The sequence below is a fragment of the Grampus griseus genome, assembly GCF_964374135.1.
Source record: "Grampus griseus genome assembly, chromosome: 5".
Taxonomy (NCBI): domain Eukaryota; kingdom Metazoa; phylum Chordata; class Mammalia; order Artiodactyla; family Delphinidae; genus Grampus; species Grampus griseus.
Genome location: NC_138998.1, coordinates 66,132,856 through 66,149,639, shown reverse-complemented (window position 1 = coordinate 66,149,639; position 16,784 = coordinate 66,132,856). Strand labels below are relative to the sequence as shown.

General features: G+C 40.2%; 1 protein-coding gene across 4 annotated transcripts in view; it reads right to left on the bottom strand.

The window, feature by feature from the left end:
* Nucleotides 1–3,427: 3,427 nt before the first annotated feature.
* The window catches only part of TP63 (tumor protein p63), a 228,645-nt gene continuing 215,288 nt past the window's right edge, over nucleotides 3,428–16,784 (bottom strand). For all 4 annotated transcript variants that reach the window (XM_082654523.1, XM_082654521.1, XM_082654524.1 and 1 more), the window contains 4 exons: nucleotides 13,571–13,728; nucleotides 11,236–11,380; nucleotides 9,833–9,926; nucleotides 3,428–6,501 (listed from right to left, as the gene is read on the bottom strand). In XM_082654523.1, coding sequence (XP_082510649.1) covers nucleotides 6,205–6,501; nucleotides 9,833–9,926; nucleotides 11,236–11,380; nucleotides 13,571–13,728 — 694 coding nt within the window. In that variant the 3' untranslated portion in view covers nucleotides 3,428–6,204. The remainder of the gene's footprint in view (nucleotides 6,502–9,832; nucleotides 9,927–11,235; nucleotides 11,381–13,570; nucleotides 13,729–16,784) is intronic.

Below are 16,784 nucleotides of genomic sequence, written 5' to 3'. Positions count from 1 at the left end.
AATACCTTCAATACATACCCACCTTCAGTATTTGTCCACTCGTGAAGCATATTGGGTAAATTTTGGTGACAAGAATCATTAGAGCTAAATAATACTATCACATGTCCTTTTAGAAAAATAGAATGGTCAGGCTCTTGTCCCCAAATTTACATGATGAAATTTACCTGTTTAATAATTAACTATATAAGTGTACCATATATCCTTTTTCATCCTTAGAACTATATTGCTCAACCATTGAGCCTTTTGTTTGAGAAAGTTCATCTAAGATATCATCACACAAAGACTCAGTCTGAGATTTAACTTAGACAATTCATTTCACCATCATCGCTAGAGTCCCAGGTGGCACTCTCTATAGTCATCTTCTGATTTAACAATTTGAAACATCTTCCTCTGTCAATTTTAATCTCTTGGACATTATGAGGAGAAAATTTTTTTAAAAATCTGAATTCTTATAAAAAAACTAAAAGCAGACTACAAAGATAAATGTTTCTCATATTATTTTATACGTTCTTGAAAGATGATGCAAAAGTTTTGAGCAACACAGTAGGAAAACTGGATAATTATACAATAGTAAATTCATTTAATCACCCTCCAGTCTTTTTACTGCATCATCTTTCTAAGCCAGTTGTCCAATAAAACTATAATGAAAGCCACTTACATAAATTTAAGTTTTCCAAATTTAAGTAGGCACATACAATATAAAAAGAGGTAAAATTAATTTTAGTAATAGATTTTATTTAACCTGTAACATCTTTTAACACATATCTGCATCAAAATTGTCAGTGAACTATTTTATATTGTTTATTTTTATTCTAAATCGCTGAAATCTCACGTGCAATCTGTACTTATAGCACTTCTCAGTTTTGAATAGCCACATTTTAAGTACTTAGTAGTCCTATATGTCTAGTAGTTACCATATTAGACAGCATAGCTTTGGACAATTCCACCATTCTTCCTTTTTTAAAATTTTAGTCTTTGGGTTCTTTGATCATTGAATTAATTGATAAGTTAGGATAAAGTAATTCCTAGAGTGAGAAAAAGAGACAATGTCTCAAGATATGGGAAAACAAAATAACTAACCCTCCACACTGCACTTTAGATTTATAAAGGCCCTTTGATAATTACAATAGATACATTTTATTCTTTTTTTAAAAAGTTTTGGAATTCTTAAGAACTTTTAAGTGTTCAGAGTTGAGAGAACAGACTGATGAAAAAATCAGCCAAAGACCTTAACAGACATCTCACAAAAGGGATATACGGATGAAGAATATACATATGAAAAGATACTCTACTTAGGTCATTAGGGATGTGCAAATTAAGACATCGAGATACCACTACACACCTTTTAAAATGGCCAAAATCCAGAACACTACCACCACCAAATGCTGGTGAAGATGTGGAACAGCAGGAAGTCTCATTCACTGCTGATAGGAAGGCATAGCAACTCTGGAACACAATTAGGCAGTTCCCTACAAACTTAAACATATTCTTATCATACAATCCAGCAATCACACTCTTTGGTATTTACCCAAAGGAGTAGAAAATTTATGTCCACGTGAGAACTTGCACACAGATGTTTATAGCACCTTCATTCATAATTGTCAAAACTTGGAAGCAACCAAGATGTCTTTCAATAGGAAATGAACAAATAAACTGGTTATGTCCTGAGAATAGAGTATTATTCAGTGCTAAAAATATATATATATATATTAAGCCATAAAGACATAGAGGAAATTTAAATGTATGTGTACTACTAAGTGAAAGAAGTCCACCTGAAAAGACTGTATACTATGATTCTAGCTATATGACATTCTTAAAAAGGCAGAATTATGGAGACAATTTAAAAAAATTGCCAGACAGTAAAAGTTGCTGGCAGGAGTTTTTGGGAGGGAGGGATAAATAGGTGAAACACAGGATTTTTAGGGCAGTGAAACTACTCGTTATGATACCATAATGGCGGACATGTCATTATACGTTTGTCCAAACTCATAAAATGTACAAGAGTGAACCCTAATGTAAACTGTGGACTTTGGGTGATAATGATGTATCAACATAGGTTCCTCAGTTGTAACAAATGTAGCACGCTGGAGGGGGAGGTTTGATAATGAGGAAAGCTAAGCATCTGTGGTCTCTGTACTTTTCTCTCAATTTTGCTATGAAGCCAAAACTTCTCTAAAAAAAAAAGCCTTAAAGTTAAAAAATTTTGTTTCCATGCACTTCAGAAGACCTCTAAGAAAGAATAAAAGTCATGAAGTACCAATCCATACAAATGGTTAGAACTGCTCAAAAAAAAAAAAGAAATGACAATTCAGTCCAAAGTGGGACTTTGAAATGACAATTCAGTCCAAAGTCCCACTTAATTGTAGGAGGGAGGGAGACGCAAGAGGCAAGAGATATGGGAACATATGTATAACTGATTCACTTTGTTATAACGCAGAAACTAACACACCATTGTAAAGCAATTATACTCCAAAAAAGATGTTTAAAAAAGAAAAAGGGCCTTGATAGTATATCAAGGATTAACCATTTTCACTGCTTTTTCTTTTTCTGGCAGCGATTTTATCAACCATGTCATTTTGATGGATCTAACACCTAAATTTTAAGGAATAAGAACTGGAATCTTTTGGTACCCCTAATTTAAGCTGAAACTGCCTTGCCAATAGGAATGCATTTTTTCATCATGTGATTACAACTATTAATAGGAAAACACATTTATATATGTAAATACTATATATATGTTATGCTGTAAAGTTATTTATAAATCTAAGTTACTAAATTGTTTTCATGCCATCTAATGTCAGTCCATAAAAGAACAAACTTACTTCTTTAAAAAAAATCATTAAACCGTTTTGATAGAAGATATTTCATTTGCTGAATCAATATATATAACTGAAAGGTGATATTTAACACTGAGTTTAAAGGGGAACATGCCATAGCCCACCATCTGCAGTGCTGTTCCCATATAAAATCAGGGTAATCTGCATTCCAGCCTGCAGTCCTGAGGAGGTCATTGCTGAGCTCCATGGGAAGGTCACTAAATTAGACATTAGGAATATCTGCAGTCTAGTCCCTGTTCCAAAGCAAACCCATTCTGACCTCAATCAAATAACATATTAAATCTGCGAGTATCTTGTGTACCAAATGAGGTGTATATTCCTGGTCTTTAGATTGGCTAAAATGAGAAAATAATGATATTTTGTTTCAGGATTAGAAGTATCAATATTTGAATCTCTCTAATGTTTCTTTCAGTATTTTTTCCTCCACCTCAGTAAAAATAAGGCCAAAGGATAGACAGGCAGGCAGGCAGACAGACAGACAAACACACACACACACCCAACACCATTTCTCAATGCATTTTTATTGATTTTTTAATTTTATTGCATGTCCTGGCAAACATAAGTGGCTTGTGGGTTTGCCTCTGGCTCACCAAAAGCCCATTACCCAAAATACCAAAAGACAAGCAACTGAAGCTTTAAAAAAAAAAAAAAAAAAAAAAAGCATCACATCTATAAGAAAAACTTTTCAAAAACATTAATAAAGCATATAAAACATTTGGCATTGACTTAATTTTTTACAATTATAAAAATAATAAAAAAATGCAACCTTTTAACATTCAACATCCTGCATACTATACTTTAGGGGAATATCAAGAAAACGAAAGGTAAATGGATTTAATGAAGTAAGTTCTAGTCTCCGTTTCCATTTCTAATCAACTCCAAACAAAAATCTATCCATTCTTCAGCTAACTGTACTGAACTGAGGCCACAAGAACTCCATTAAGCCCATGCCCCCTCTGTCTGTCTTAATATTCTTTCGCCCCTCACGCTAGCTACTCATACACTCAAAAAACGTAAGTCGCCACCAGGATGTGAGGCCAGTAGTTGTGCCTCACTTTGGCTCATGCCAAACCCATGATATACAGTGAAGGAATTTCTGAGTCCTTAGTGCCACCTGAAGAGTGCTGAAATAGCTCAGAGGATGTCCTAGGTTTATTCAAACACTCATGATAGCCCAGGAAGCCATTTGCCCTCCTAGCATTGCCAAGGCATGGCTTTCATTCTTCCTGTTAATAGGTTTTCAAACCTGCATGCTTGTTCCACGTATTAACAGTGCTTATTACCATTTATGCAAAATAAAACTTTGAAATCAAGGACTCACTCTCTTTAACATACAAAACTAAAAAATAAAAAAACAAAAACAATTTTTCCCTTCCCCCCATCTTACAGTAATGGCATTTTAAAATTTGACATTGTAGTCTTACTAAATGGTGTTTCCAGGAAAATATAAAAACAATAATAATAACAAAAAAAGTTTCAACTCTGGTTCTGGAAAACCCGGTATCCCAAGAAGAAAAAGACAGTGAAACACAAAGTATGCACGTTCACACGCAAAACATATATACAGTTTTCAGATGAAACTCATATATATTTTTAAGCCACATTAGTCCTTTTGCACTTTAAAATAAAAATGGAAGCTTATGTGCAATGATAGCCCTTTACCAGAAGGCACGGCACGCTTTTAGAGCTCATTAGCATATATACAAAATACTTGTTTTATAGTTTGAAAAAAAGTATTTGCTACAAAGTATGTTTCTAAAAGATGTACAGCAATATCTCCGTTTACACGTTTTTTCAGAGTCTGAAGACAACTCTTTGCTTATGTGGTTCAGGCAACATCTCCAATGGAAGGCTTATCCTCTGATCTGTCAGGACATTTTTATGTGTATGCACAGTCCAGAAGACAGGTGGACGGGAAACTGGGTTCTCAAAGTTACTTTCCAACGAAGTGAAACTATTATTGTTCAAAAAGAAAAGTGATATGGTGATACAACTGATGCTTTAGGAAAACTGATCTCATAATTTTATATTTTCCAAATTGCTGCTCCTATTTTAAACCTTGAAGAGAGAGAGATCAACAAGCCTCTATATGCAGAATTTTATAGAACGTGAGGGTCATTAGAAGAAACATTTACCAAATAATACTATTTATGTTTCACAAAGTCCTCCAAGTATTTCAATTCATGGCTCACTGAGATCTCTTACTGTTTAGTGGAGATTCAATAACTCTGTATGATTCCTGTTTTTCCTGGATATTCTTAATAGACATTAAAGCTTTATTGCAAGAACTAGACAGATGGCATTCATCCCAATCAAATCAACCTTAATTCTAACAAGGGGAGCAAATGTGTAATTGAGTTAATCAATCTAGTAGTGAAATTGGGTTTACAGGCATTTGTAAATGCAGCTAATGCTTTGCCCATAAATACTGAGAGTTAAGGTGTCTGGCATTAAATTTGAGGAGATTGCTGAAATACCCAGACACGTGATACCAGGTGTTAGTTAACTGGCTTCCATGACTTTTTAAGAATTTCAGCCATGACTCACATTCCCCAATCCCAACCAAAAGCAAGACAGAATATTTCCTTTCCTATGGTGAGTGATAGTGTGAACATGAACTTTTTCTTGTACTTGAACTAAATCACCCCAAAGGCAACCACTATCAGTAGTAGGGATATCAGTAACATAAACTATATACCAACATAGAGAATCGTGTACATATGTATGCATACAGTCTCACCCATGTAATAACAAGCAGATCTAACCAAAGGTTTGATGTGGCATGTGTTTAGCATCAAAAGAACTGAAGGCACCTACATGTCACTGTCACTCACATGTCCTATCAAGATCTAGATACCTATTACCATACATGGCTGGCCTTGAGAGACGGGGTATAGATAAGCCATCCAAAAGGTAAAAAAAAAGAAAAAAAAAAGGCAATAAGTGCAACTCAATTTTTTTCCTTTAAATTACATTTTAAACAATACTCAATGCCCCCCACCCAAAAATATATACTGTATATTTATATATTTATATATATAGTCTTAGACTATAAGGGTGAAAATGCTTTATAAAAGTCAAGGAGAGACCTCTGCAGCTTAAGGAGACACCCACTGCTTTTTTGCTCACTTCTACCTAGCCACGGCAATTTCAGTCCTGCAAGCAAGAGATCTGAAGGCTTAAAGCCAGAATCAGAATCAGATGCCAGGTTGTACATTAGGTAAAATGTAGCCTCTTCCTTCTCCTTCCCTTAAGAAACCTGACTGAAAAGAGGAAGGAGAGGAGCTAGGAAGAATGCTTGGCTGGTCAAACAGTGGTGGGGTTAGCGGGTGGGAAGACAGAAAGAGCTCGAACCGCAACGCTCATCTCACTCCCCCTCCTCCTTGATGCGCTGCTGCTTGTTGCGACGAGCATCCATGTCAAAGTTGAAGTCATTCCACTCATCGCGGGGTGGGAAGGAGATGGTCTGGCGGAGGGTGAAGCGCACAGCGTCAATTACACGCTCGCCCCGGGTCTCACTGGAGCCCACACTGACTGTGGAGGTACCACTTGGGGTCCGCAGGAGGTGGGGAGGGGACGAGAAGTCGTGGAGCTGCCGGTGGTCCAGGATGCCTTTCCAGATGGCATGTCGGAATTGCTCAGGGATTTTTAGACTTGCCAAATCCTGTGCAATAGGGAAGCAAACCAGGAAGAATTAAGACAAAGAGACAAACTGACATTTAGTCCACACCATTCTGTCATTCCCCAATGCTGGGCTTTAACTGACCTGCATTTACTGAACTCTAAATTGGAAAATAAAATTAGCTCTTTATTAATCTTTGGCATATAGGTAGCCAAGCACAGATATACAGGCTTGAGGTCCCATCTCTTCTTGTAGGTAGCATTTTACTTATTCTCTATTGGTCTCAGTTTCTTCAGTGGTACAACAGAGGTAATATTTAGATTAGAGAACGCAAATCCCCAAACAAAAACATCAGATAAAGGAAACTTCCAACTCTCAAATCTACCTCGCTCTAATCACTGGAAGAAAGATATTAATGGAATGCCACCACTTCTCAAATGAGGAGATGGGAACAAAAGATTACTAACAGATATTGAACACTTTCAACATGCCAGAGGTTGAACTAATTATTTTTTATTCATGATCTCATTTAATGCTAAGATTAGTGGTAGATATTATTCCACCCAGTTTATAGACAGAAAAGCTGAAGGTCAGAGAGGTTGATAATTCTAAAGTTACACAATTAAGTGAATGAACTGTGGATTCAGGACCGCCTCTGAGCCTAAAACTGCCCTAATGGCCAAAAGGTCTCTTGGTGTTTGGATAAATCAGGGTATCAAGATACAGAGTACGTGTCCATGTTCTGTGGTTGGGGGTAGAAGGCATTACAAAGATGATTGATCTTAACTAACTGTGGTAGCATCTCTGTTTACCTGCACTAGCTCCTCATTAGCTTGTTTTAGTGTTGGCTCGTGTTTTTTATGGAGCAGTATGGTAGGTAGAAAGAACATTGTGCTTAGAGTCAGAAGACCTCGACAGAAGTTCTTATTCTGTCACTCACTGGCTCTAGACCTTCATTAAGTCACTTATTTTCTACTGGCCTCAGTTTCCTCCTTGGTAAAATGGGATACAATTCCTTTTTAGGTCAACACATACTGTGGACTCATAGGCAGATGTGGATATGAAAGTATTTTGCAAATTATAAAGCACACTATGTAAATCTTAATCATCTGAATTATTACTATGTTATACCATGATTAACCCATCCTTGCATCTTAGAGGGAATACTTATAACACCTCCAAAATTTAACCATATTCCTTTTCCAGGGAGGTATGTGAAGTAACTGAGACTGGTGTTGAGAGACAAGAAGAAAAGGAGGTGTCTACTTCCAGTGATGAGCAGGAAGAAGCTGAAGTGAGGATGCGGAAATTAGATAGCCTCCCAATATTTCCTAATTTGGAAACGTGTAGTGTGGGTAGTCCAATTTCATGTGCAGTGTGGGTAGTCCAATTTGTACATACAGTACAAATGGGGCAGAAAGCCTCCCACGGCCCGATCCCTTAGCTATTGCACTTGCTCTCGGCAGGGTCTGGCAGCCAAGCCACCGGGGGCATGAATGACTAAGAAGCCAAGGAAACAAGAAATAAATGGACAATGTTTCCACACTAGTCTATATAAAATAGATAACTAACAAGAACCTACTGTACAGCACAGGGAGCTCTACTCAGTACTCTGTAGTGGGCTATATGGGAAAAGAATAAAAAAAAAAGAGTGGATATATGTATATGTAAAACTGGTTCACTTTTGTCGTATACCCAAAACTAACACAACAGTGTAAATCAACTATACTCCAATAAAAATTTTTTTAAAAAGTATACAGTATAAAGAAGTTATTCCACAAATAGATAAGTGAGCATAGCTCTTTATGCTTCTGAAACTCCCGGTAAGTCCAAAACTCTCTGTACACTAGGCTCCATTAATCTGCATTACTCTCTGGATAGATTTTAACTTATACTGACAGGCGAGAAAGCTGTGGCCCAGAGCCTGGCCCAGGACCTAGCCAACACCAGCAGAGATAGATGTGTGGAGAGCATCAGCAGATCTTAGCAGCCAAAGGGGCACCCTGACATACTCCCCAGTGGGGACAGTGAGCCAGTTGAAGGTAAAACTTTAAAAATATAGGGAAGGGACAAATTTCCTGTTCCATCATGTAAGGCTCTCAGACACAGGGCAACACACTGTCTTGTGTCAAACTGCCTTCAATGGATGGACATCATTGTGAAGTTCTCTGAAACTTGTCAGAACATACTCCTAAAGCTTTCTCTATAGCTTTTACTTATAATTTCTTCCCTCAGGGAGCAGCAGCCAGGGGTGATTGAGGGAGTGGAGAGGGGCGGGCATAGGGACAGCACAGCATATACTTGTCACCAGAGGGCAGAGGTGTTCTCACGCTTGCAGGGACATCTCTAGCATCGGTGCTCAAGGGGGGGTGGGGGGCAAAAAGAGGTCCCAACTACAGAAGCAGCAGCAGAGACAGAGAATATCTTCTTCCACCAGCCCAAAGGGCCCTCTGGAAGCTAGAAAGGAGGATAGTGAACCCCAAAGACAGCAGCATAAAGAGCAGCCTGGGAGGAAAACCAGATTGTTGTAAACCAGAAAATGAGCTCCCACCCATGTGAACAGTAGTTCAAGAAGTGCTGTAGGAAGCAAGAAAATGTCCCCTTCTATCCAGCTTGCTTCCAGGACTATCAGAGCCAGAAGGCAATGATTTTGAACCTAATTGGATTAACTGAGGCCCAGAGAAGCAAAGTGATAACCCCAAGTTCTCATTACCACTAAGAAGCATAGTTGGGACTCGAACCCATGACCAGTGATCTTTCCCAGTGATCAGGGATGGCTGGGCCCTATTCTGGTAGAATTGACCATGAATGAACACATGGTTCTAATCGAGAGGCACAGCTCAATCCTCTGTGACATCCTATTTTAAAGAAAGGCAGAAAAGGCCAATCAATAGAGTTAAAGACTGGAAGCTTACATCTCAGGGTTCTATTCCTGGTTCTGTCATCAACCCATCATGGCAAATGACCATACTGTCGTCTCTCCATGTTTTAAAGTGAGAATAACATCACCTGATTCCTGCTGTCCTCCCTGGGGTCTGACACCAATTAATGAGAACAACCAAAAAGTGCTCTGAATTCTTTAGAGATCATACATTCCTTGAAGGTGGGGATCAGATCTCACTCCCACTCTGCATATAGTATGCACACAACAGACAACTGCTGACTGATCAGAGAAGCTGAGGACCACTGATCCTGAGCTTCTCATATGTAGAGGCGGAGGCCAGGGAATCTTTCTAATATGGTTATGGGTCCCAGCAAAACTGAGGACTGGGGGTAGGACAAAAAACACAGGGGATTCAACTACAAGGTGAATGTCACCAAAGGGAGGAACTTAAGGAATAAAACTCAAGAGAAAAGTCTAACGGTTACTTACATCCATGGAGTAATGCTCAATCTGATAGATGGTAGTCAGCCCCTGGGTCGTGAAATAGTCCAGACATGATGAACAGCCCAACCTCGCTAAGAAACTGCAGAGGGAGGAGGGAAGAGGAAGGAGGAAACAGAAAAAGAAAGTTCACCCCAACTGCATTGGCAAAATAAAGGAAAACCCAACATTTTGCCCTGGGATGCCCTACATAAGAGATTAGGGGCAGATAAAATATATGTGGGGCCTTGGGTTGGAGGTCTGGGGATGATTAGGGACACGAACTTTAGGTCTCTAAAATTAAAATCAACTGTTTAAAGATGCCTGCAGAGCAGAGATTTTCAAATGGTGACTGGTGGAATTCTAGGGGTTCCGTATCAGTGTCTTAGGAGCCATTGCAGGGGGTGAAAGGAAGGAGTCCAGTGCTCAGGTTTCCAGCCCTCTTGCCTCCTAGCTCTTCACTTCAAAAAGAGCACCTCTCCTTCAATTGTTTATATCTGGGGTTTCTGAGAATGGCTTATGTGGCTAAGAAAAAACTGTAAGCCACTCTACTGTGAAGTCACTCATGCTTTTTGCTTGGTGTCCTCATCAAAATACAGACCCGCTCCTTTCCGGCTCTGGTCTCAGATCGGTGATGCCACCACCGTCCCAGAGCCAGATGCTGGATGCTGAGCCATGCACTTTGCCATCTCTCTGACACTGCTAGTACTGTTGCATCCATCACATGGGAACCAACACGTATTATTCCAGCAGCCAAATGAAAAAATCATTCTGCACACGAAGCAGGGCGCTAGGCATGAGATTTGGGCACCAATGCTTGCCTCTGCTGGAAACAGAATTTTCCAGACTTCATGCCTTTCTTTCTTCTGGCTATCTGAACTCCCTTTCCTGGAATGTCCCCAGTTCCCATACGACAAAGCAAAAGAGGCCATCAGGTTCTTGAAAGTCCCTGTCATTTTTACTAACATTCCAACTTTTTTATGGACATCCAACTCCAAAATAATGATCCCATGGTGGCTGAGAGCTGTGAGGCCTAGAGAGCAGGAAAGGGAGCGAGATAGCAAGTTGAGTGCCCATTTGGGAACCCCAGCCCTGAGCACCAATTTGAAGGCCACAGCTTACTGTAAAAATGTGATGGAGGAGGGGGGGAGTAAGTGAAGATGGGGGAAACAGGCATGAAAAATTATATGCCTATCAACTCACATTTTCACTTTTTCCCATGCTGATTGTTGTGGTTTACTTTGATTAAACGCTGCTGATGACTCCATAGATCAGAGATAACAGTGGCTGAACTTCCACCACTGGGCTGCTTTGCTTTCTTTCCAACTGTGCTATTAACTTTGACGGTGTCCACCCTCCACCACCCAGAGATGCTTAGGACAGACCCCCAGGGGCACACGCTGTGGACTCACCTGACAAGGCTGCAATCTGTGGGGTACGGAGGTGGGGGGGTGCAGTGGGAGGTGGATGGCATGGAGAGAGGGGGAGGGAGGGCCTGGGTGGGGCTGAGTCCATTCATGTCTCCAGCCATTGGCATGTGGGTGCTCATCATAGGAACTGAACAGAAGCAGGAGGAACAGAGAGGGTTACTGCCATCATCACATACCAGCATCCCAGTGGTCCACCTCGCCTGGCTTAATGTTACCAAGGGCCTAATCTACCAGCCTTCCTTTGCAGTCTTATCACTACACCCCTTTAAGTACCCTACATCTCAATGAACAGAACAGTCACCAAACTCCAAACTAATTACCTACTTCTTGACCTTGGTACATTCTCTTAGGACGACCTCTTCCCACTTTGTTCTCTACTTCCAATGCTCTGTCCCAATTGCTTGCTGCTCCTGGTGTTAATACAGTCCTTCTTGTATTTGTCTTCATGGGTTATATTTCTGTCTCCCTCACTAGGCTAGTCTCCTAAAGCATGGAGATTAGACCGTATGCACATCTGGGTCCCCACAGACCCGAGCACAGTGCCTGGCACAGAGCAGATGCTCAGAAAACTTAAGTGAACAAACCTTTGAATGAGAGAGGGACCTTTGGAATATTGGTTTGGGAATGGGAGGATTTATTGCAATATTTGTAGGGAACCAAATGCCTCATAAGGAAAGATGCAATGAAAGACCCCAGCTCTTTTTTCTGGTCCATTTCAGGATTATATTTGGGAACATCACCAACTTGGATTGGTTTCTTACTAAACCATAAACTGTAAACATTCACTTATAGAGAAGAAAAGCTCAATACCAATAATATTTATGAAACAAATTTTGTCTTCAGGTAAAAAAAAAAAGAGCGAAATAACGTATCTACAAAAAGATGAATGTAATTTGCCTCTACTTCAGTGAACAGTAGTGTGCCAAAGGGGAAAGGACTCTGCCACCAGCTACCCAGCTAAAGAGCATAGGCCTAGCATGTCTTATCGGTTTCCCTCTGACTCTCCTGATGCCATTAGAGGAAAATTATGAAGCATAAATAAGAAAAAGTAAGTAAACTGGAACACAAATGGGAAGGATCATTACCACTACCACTGTTTTGTCATCTCAAGAAAAAGCTGAGGACTCTAAGACGTCACCAGAAAGAAAGCAAAAAATAAATGGTTCCTTTTCCTTTTACTGTCGAAGCAGCAGACCTGCCAAAGGGTCAGGTTTAGAGTCTTAGGATGTATTTGTCACGAGTGAGAGAGCAGTCTGGCTCTAATGTCTTGGTTGTCATACCAGGTAACCAAACCTCATATATCTCTTATCTCATTAAAATCTAAACATGTGCTATCAGAACCAGAAAGAGTCATAATCTTAGCCTCCCTTAACTTCTTTAAGAAAAACCCAGTCTCTTCAAGGCAACAGTGAAATGCAAGTGTAAAGCCTTGATCAAAATAATGAACGATTTCTAGGACAAGACTGAGGCACTGTTTTATGAGGGTGATTACAGGATACATGGACAGTATTTAGGCTTTTTCATCCCTTCTGCATTTTTACCATCTTTTTTTCCTTTCAAGTTTGGGTATCCACTCTGCTAGGTTAAGTTCTAGGGGACAGGCTAATTATATTTACAGCAAAGCTATGCACCAATCATCATCCGTGTCGAGGCCCGATTCTCACATTGTCTCTTATAGTTATACTTAGTTGATGTGAGGAATCTGTGTGTGAATAAATAAAAGGGAGACTCCTTTCCCTATGTCAATTCCTTAATAACTGTGTATAGGATGGAATAGATGAGTTGAGAAGCCCAAAAGTGTAGGGCCACAGACGCATAAACTTGTTAACTGTGCAGAGTGATAATTTTATGAATGGAAAACTGAGCATTAGAGCAGAGAGGTGACTCGTCCAGAGTTATGCAGCTAATGCTGCAATAGAGTCCAGACTAGGATCTATTTCTCTAGATTTTAAGTCCACCACACTATGCTACTTCCCACAAGTTGGACATATTTCCTTTTGACTATCTCAAAGAATGTAGAAGGTGGGTTCCCATCCAGGTTGGTAGGAAGTGGACTGTTCTTTTTCACAGAGATCCTTATCCCTACTAAAGGAACAGCCTTCTCTGTCTCTACCAGTGTGCTTTGTAATGAACCATACATCTTAAAAGTGAGAAAAAGTTCACCGTGAGAAATTTAAGCCACTCAACTTTGATCTGTCCTGTCTACTGTGCCTCTCCCGTAGCTTCAGAGCAAGCTTTCCCCCCATCCCAGAGCAAAGTCTTCCCCTACACTAGCCCTATGGGTCCTCCAGCTGCAGCTAACGGGAGATGCTCTTACTGTTGGCTCCCATGCCATCGGGGATGGTGGTGGGAGTGAGGGTGTTGCGCTGCTGAGGGTTGATAAGCTGGCTCACGGAAGGCAGCTTGTTCATGCTGTTCATTTTGTTCAGAGGTGGGGAGCTGTTACCGTAGGAAGACTGAGACTGCATCGAGGTCCTGGGAACACAAACACAGGAAGGATGGTGAGCACAGGACGCTGAAGAGTGGGGACTGGTCATTTCCAACAGGTCTCATATTAAAACATAGCCTTAACTGTACACTTGCCAAAATATTCCTCCAGAACAATGACAGGAACTTATTTGTGCTTCTATCTGAGAATCTCTCCTACCTTGGCAGGGATCACAAGGCTATCATCAGATCGTGTGTTTCCTACATGAGTAGAGGACAAAGCTGAATATCTTCCTAAAGCATCTCCTTTGTGAGATGGGAAATCATTGCATCTTCTTTTTCCCTCTATTGTTTTCTCCATCCCTTTCAACGTGAAAATCAATAAGGGAAAAGAACTGAGTGAAGACCCAAAGGCTTATGAAAGACATGGAGACGCCATGCTAAATTGCAGCTGAGGCGTTTCACCTCTAGCTTCCTAGGCCATTTGGGCATATACAGAAAATAACCACAAAGTCAGTCAAACAGGGCATTTGGTAGCACGACCTGCCATCATGCAGAGGCCTCAACACAGAAACACGCTTTCTCAGCTTAGCTGTTCACGGGCCATGAGGGAACCCATCGGAACGTCAACAGCCTCTCTACACAAGGGGAACCCAGGAGTCCAAACAACTGTTCTGTTAAGTTTCCACAAGTCTCTTGAGAGACAAAGGAAAAAAACAAACAGTTTTCCATTCGGCATTACTTCAGTTTGTAAATTTACTAGAACTGGTTTGTCATACTATGTATTATATTACATACAACATTCCCTATTCAACTGCCATGCCCGACTTTTCCCTTGAATATAGAACTAGTGATATCTAGAACCGGGGAAGGATACAGAGTCAGATAAACAACGTTTAAGTCTCCCTCCAGCATATGTTAGAAAGCTATAGGTCCCTGTGCAAGCCAGTAAATATCCCTCATCAGAAAACTAAAATATATAAAAACTTAAAATATATACACTTACTGCATGAGTTAGATGCTAGAGGTGGGAAAACTAATAAGAAATGGGCCCATCTCGGAGAAGCTCATAGAGTAGTGGATACATTGGGATAACAATCCAACCTACCTTGTAGGGCTATGGTGAGAACCAAAAAGACAAGATGAGGAAGAACACACTGTCAGGCATTTACAGTGAGTCATTATTGTGACCAGAGAATGAAGGTTGGGCTGAGCATGTAAAAGGGGAAAACCTCCCCGTTTACACTCCTCAAATAAAAGGTATTATTTTGTTCCTATTTGTCTCCTCCCTGCTGCAGCCATATGTTTATTAGAGAAGAGAAGAAAAATGTTTCTTTGAGTTTTATTTGCTTGTGTGTGTGTATGTGTATCCGATTTAGGAGGCTCTGTAAATGAATCCAAGTTCCAAACAAACATGGTATAATAATGTTTGAAAAAATAACAAGTGGCTCTAACACCTGAGTGCTACAGTCGTGCTAGGCTTGGACTTCAAAGCTCTGCATTCTCCATAATTACACAAAACAGGGAAGGCTCCATTCCGTATCACTGAAGAGCCACAGCTAGAGGAATTCAAACACTATGCTATATTTGCATAAATGAACATGACAATTAATGTGCAATTGACGATTCAGCTGCATTTTAGAATCACTGTCTTAAAGTAGGAGGGTATTGATTTCTCACTTTAGCCCTTCTCAAGAAGACAGGTTTAGAACCATGTTGTATAAATGGGTGTTTATATAATAAACTCTCCCAACTGTTAGATTCTTCAGGTTACCAAGCTCTCCTTTATCCATTTTCCAAATGAGTCTCACATCTCGTGGAGGAGGACATGGGATGGCAGGGTAGGGATGGGCAGAAATGATTATGCCTGTTGTACAGATGGGTAAATATAAGACTCTGAGAAAAAATGTGCCTAAGTCACACATTGTTACATGATGGGCTGAGAGGTCTCTTGGCTCCTAGTCCAAGAGTTTTTCCTTTCATTCTGTGACACCTTCCCAGAAGTAAGACAGTGGAGTGCAGTAGGTTACATCAAGAAGTGGGTGAAGTAGTAAGAGGAAATAGGAGACCAAGATGGAACAGGGAGCAAGGGATATGGTAAAGGGAGACCGAGCTATCCTCAAACCCACTCCATCCCTGTGTAGAAGCCTTGCATAAGAGTCAGCACATTTGAATACACCTAGGAACCTCTGTAAGTCCATATCAAAGTGCAAGAATGTTCAGGGCAAGGTGATCAAGAGAAGCTTTGCCAGGTGCTTCTTCCTCTACCTTTGCCCACCACAAAGCAACAAAGATGCCAGGTTACCCAGACTCCAGAGGCAGGTTGGTCCTCTGTAACCTAAAGAAATGTCTACATATCTCTCCCATCCTCGCAAATCAGTCAAATGTACAGCAAGAGCTAATGGAAGCGTTGCTTGAACCATTAATGCCCACCACTAGGAAAGTAAAAATGTATTTAAGAGCTATGAATTTTCCCTGGACCCTCAATTATAGTGAACGCCTTCTTCCAAGTCCTGTTACAATTCCTTTCTCCTGTTTTTGGTGGTCTTTACTTTTGACCATTTTGTTAGTTCATTTATTTTAAGCCACTTAAATTATTGTTGAGGAAGGTAGGTCACAAACCATAGAGAAACGAAGAAGGAACATAAATTTTGGAGCCAATCGAAATATTAGAGTTCACATTCTCGATCTGACACAAATCAATTAAGTGACTTTGGGTATTATATAGGTCTCTGGAGTCTCATTTACTTAATCTGTAGAACAGGCATTACACTCACTCCAGAAGACTTGCTATGAAGATTAAATGAGATTATGTAAGTGCCCTGGACATTGTCCTACAATTTGTCCTAGAATTCCACCAAAGGATTCCTTCTTTGGCCTTAAATCTTCCACTGCTAATGAAAAAGCAACTCTCTAGTGGAATTTGGCAATACATCAGGGTGAATCTATTTTACCAAACCACTTTTGCATGGCGGGATCCGAGAAGGGAAAGGGATATTGGGGGTAGAGCGAAACACCGTGGATATGGGGCAGGTCAGAAAAAGGGAAGACATGAACATGAGAAAAGGAATTGTTCCTCCTCGAAATTTTGCCCAGTACCTCCC